General features: G+C 38.7%; 1 protein-coding gene across 1 annotated transcript; it reads left to right on the top strand.

Moving 5' to 3' along the window:
- The first annotated feature begins 753 nt into the window (after positions 1 to 753).
- Positions 754 to 2,727, top strand: LOC145895693 (uncharacterized). The gene has a single exon (XM_082984484.1). It carries the CDS (start codon positions 754 to 756, stop codon positions 2,725 to 2,727), a length of 1,974 nt encoding a protein of 657 aa, XP_082840610.1.
- Positions 2,728 to 4,552: the final 1,825 nt, after the last annotated feature.

The following is a 4,552-nucleotide window of genomic DNA, read 5'->3' as shown; positions in this document are numbered from 1 at the left end:
TCTATTCATGTTTATTATTTATTTTTGGCTTTCACATGAAATGGAAAACTTACATGTGTAGACAATAAAATCTTGTCTTATGCATGTCCCAAAATACGGGTAAAACCCAAACTACGTCACAATGAAGATGGAGTCGTGTTATGCACACCACAAATACGTAATAACTATATTGTGCGTCTGTTTAAAGTTCTTCCTAGACAATAGAACCCTTTCTCAAAAATCATCAAAACGTTAAACCGATGTCGACGCGCTTTACCGCCGTTGGAAACAAGTCACAAGATGTACAGTTATATAAGTAATAATGTGTTTATAAAGCGATGTAATGCCCATTCCAACAATTCTAGACTATTACCGGACGATAACTCAAATTGACGTCTGTTCAAGTTGTTGTCATGTCTAATAAAAGATTGTTAATTCTGAAATGGTGTCAGCAGTGTTGCCAGTTGGGCGCTTTTTCCGCCCAATTGGGCGTGTTGTCATCATCACTCGCGCTTTTTTTGAGACACTGGCGCTTTGGGCGCATTTGGGCGGGTTTCAAAAATATCAGAAGTTTATCCCTACTTTAATAAATGCGTCACGACATTACTGTTCAACTGAGTACACTAAGATTCAACTCTCATAAACACTACAAACTGACGACACAAACAACTATGACATCATAATCATGTAGCCGACAACTGTACTACTAGTTAAATTGTAATGAATGAATGAATGAACTTAGAACGCATTACTCGTACAAAGAAGTAAATAAAGATGGGAAAGTGGGCGCAATACAAGAAAAGTTTCAATAAAAATTGGCTGCACGATGACCTACTTAGAAAGTGGATTGAGCCTTCGGAGAACGACACAACAAAGGTATTGTGCAAGTATTGCAAATGTGATGTGAGAGCTCATCGCACCGATTTGTACCGACACGCTAAGTGCGACAAGCACAAAAAAAATTCAGGTGCCCTTGTTGGTGCAAACACGCTGTTTAAGTTTGGATGCACCAGCAATGTCGCTGATGTATCTCAGAAAATTGCTGAATTGCGAATTGCAGTTCACGTGGCTTGCCACTCTAGTCTTTGCGCAGTGGATCATCTTGGGGAAGTTGTTCAGGGCGTTACAGGCAAAACGATCAGTTTGCATAGAACCAAGTGTTCTGCTTTGATTAGAAATGCTCTATCCCCATCAATTTTGGAAGAGCTCCTGGCGGATCTAGAGGAAACACAATTTTCTCTAATCATAGATGAAAGTACTGACATAGCCACAGAAAAACAGTTATGTCTTGTTGTAAGATTTTACAGCAAAAGCAAAAGTAAAATTCAAAATGCATTTCTTGGATTAATTTCCCTACAATCTGGCACAGCCGAAAGCATATATAGGGCTATTTTGGAATTTTTAAACTGCAACAAACTTTCTATAAAAAGATGTGTTGGTCTGGCCACAGACGGATGTAACACAATGTGTGGCAGAAGCAATTCTGTTATATCACGATTTCGGGAGGTTCGTCCAGATATTGTCCATATAAGGTGCATTTGCCACTCAATACAGTTATGCACATCATATGCCATAAGGTCCCTGCCAAGGAGCATTGAGTTCATGGTTTCTGAAACGTACAAGTGGTTCTCATGCAGCACTATGAGGCAAAAAAAATATCGTGATGTATACAGTACAATAAACGTCGGTGAAGAGCCTCTGAATATTCTGAAGCTCTCTGATACTCGTTGGCTCTCTATTGCACCATGTGTACAACGGGTTTTAGAGCAATTTGACGAGCTAAAACTGCATTTTCAGCTAACCCGTGACATGGAGCGATGTTACGCTGCTGAACAGTTATACAGTATGTACAACAACCCTGTAAATAAGTTATACTTGTTATTTTTACGTCCAATTTTACAGGAACTAAATAGAGTGAACAAGCTATTTCAGTTAGACAAGGGCTCACCTGTAAAACTTCTGACAGAACTTGTGACACTCTATACAACAATTTTGAAGATGGTAATGAAATCCTTCACATTTACATCATGGTCTTCAGTACTCGATTTTGACATTGGTGATCCATCTCATCATCTTCCTGTGGCAGCCATGTATTTTGGGGCAGAGTTTTCAATTGAATGTGACAGTCAGTCAGGTATCGTTGTACAAGAAAAAATCAAAATAAAGGAAAGGTGTCGTCAATTTTTGTTACAACTCCTTGAGGAAATGCGTAAGAGACTTCCGACCAATATCCAACAGCTGGAATCTCTTTCAGTTTTATGCCCTTCTTCTATGCTTGGAAGCAAACCCAGATTAAATGACCTTTCTTTTATATCTATTTTCAACGGGAGTCTAAGCATCCTTGAACAACAATGGAACCGTATTGCTCTAATAAAGTGGCCATACTTCTCTGATGAGCAGACAGAGCAGTTCTGGGTGGAGGTGATATGCTACACTGATGCAGCAGGAGCCCATTGTTTTCAGGAACTAGGAGAGTTTGCTTTGACACTTCTGTCTCTTCCCTTCAGCAATGCATCTGTAGAAAGAATGTTTTCAACAATGAACTTGTTAAAATCAAAGTTAAGAAATAGGATGCAGCAACCTCTTCTGCAAGCCCTTCTGCACATTCGTAGCTTTATGTCTCGAAATGAAATCTGCTGTAATAAATTCACACCAACAAAGAACATGTTAAACAGGTTTACGAGCCAAATTTATGAAATTAACAAGCCAGAAGATGACATGTCACTAGATTCCTTATTTGAGATTTAAATTCATTCATTTTGTAGTGTTGAGAGTGTCTCCACTGTTATTCATTTGTAGTGTTGAGAGTATCTCCACTGTTTTGTTTTTTAGTGTTGAGAGTGTCTCCACTGTTATTCATTTGTAGTGTTGAGAGTATCTCCACTGTTTTGTTTTTTTTTGCGTTTAGTGTTGAGTGTATCTCCACTGTTTTTTTACGTTTAGTGTTGAGAGTATCTCCACTGGTTTTTTTTGCGTTTAGTGTTGAGAGTGTCTCCACTGTTATTCATTTGTAGTGTTGAGAGTATCTCCACTGTTTTGTTTTTTAGTGTTGAGAGTGTCTCCACTGTTATTCATTTGTAGTGTTGAGAGTATCTCCACTGTTTTGTTTTTTTTTGCGTTTAGTGTTGAGTGTATCTCCACTGTTTTTTTTACGTTTAGTGTTGAGAGTATCTCCACTGTTTTTTTAGTGTTGAGAGTGTCTCCACTGTTATTCATTTGTAGTGTTGAGAGTATCTCCACTGTTTTTTTTTTGCGTTTAGTGTTGAGTGTATCTCCACTGTTTTTTTTGCGTTTAGTGTTGAGAGTGTCTCCACTGTTTTTTTTGCGTTTAGTGTTGAGAGTGTCTCCACTGTTATTCATTTGTAGTGTTGAGAATATCTAACTTCTTTTGAGGTGTACATGCTCATTGTCATATGCTAGAGTATACCATACCACAATACATTTCCAGGAAACAACATACTTACATTGATGCATACCATTCTGAAAACTTGAAAGGGAGTAACAGCAGATCAGTGTCAGTGTATGATCCGACCTACTGCGCACGCTGATTCCTGTGATGATTTTGGATTTTCTCTAACTTCATACACAACACTAAGATATATAAAATAAAAAACCTACTTCACTTTAAATGTACAAAAAAGCATTACTTATAAAACTAGCATAATGAACATGCCCATCATTAAAACAGTTAAAGGCAGGACAAGTCGACTTGCAGTCCACCGGTCCACGTGACGTGCCCACCACATGGCACAATGCACATGGTCTCCCCACGCCAGGCTGCACTCTGCAGTGTTACCCAAACTTTTTTGGCAGCGAAATCCGTAACATCAATAGAATCCACAGAACGTACAAAATGTCAAATAAACCAAGTTGTGAAAAGTCATGTTTTAAAAATTTTTAATTTTTAACATTTATTTTGAATAACAGTCATGTTTTACAAGAATAGTACTTTTTAGCATATATTTTAGATAAAAAATATGCTTCAATACATTTTGCTCTTTATCCAAATTTTGGGCGCTTTTGGGCGTGTTGTTTTTGCCGAAATTGGCGCTTTTGGGCGTGATAAAAAAAAAATTGGGCGCTTTCCGCAAAAAAAATCTGGCAACACTGGGTGTCAGATCTATACGGGGTTTCCTTGAAAAGAGCACGCATCTACACCATCGACGGAGTCGTTTGTGGCTCGTAGTAAGCCGTGCTCGAAAGCCCAGGCTCGCGCCATTCCCCAGCAGTGGGTGTTTGGTGAAATCAACGCACAAAAGTACTTTTTTTTTAAAAACGGAAAAAAAACAGGAATTAGTCCCTTCAAACGTTGGAGGCCGTCATCCCCCTCTGACACATCTTGCCTGGGACCGAAACTTGGTCGGACAAGTGGCGTGCATACAATGATTTAGAAAGTAACTTCACTTTCTGACTACATACAATTTCTTTAAACATGTGTTTTTGCTCATGTAGACATCGGTTATATTCACAAAACGGTAAACCATTTTGAGCAATATGTGACGCCACACCAACATCATAGAAAACCTATAGTCGTCGGCTAAGGAGAAATGGTGTGCACAGGGACTTTATCCCA

The sequence above is a fragment of the Ascidia mentula genome, chromosome 3, assembly GCF_947561715.1.
Source record: "Ascidia mentula chromosome 3, kaAscMent1.1, whole genome shotgun sequence".
Taxonomy (NCBI): Eukaryota; Metazoa; Chordata; class Ascidiacea; order Phlebobranchia; family Ascidiidae; genus Ascidia; species Ascidia mentula.
The sequence above is the reverse complement of the archived record's forward strand: the minus strand, read 5'-3'. Positions and strand labels throughout refer to the sequence as shown.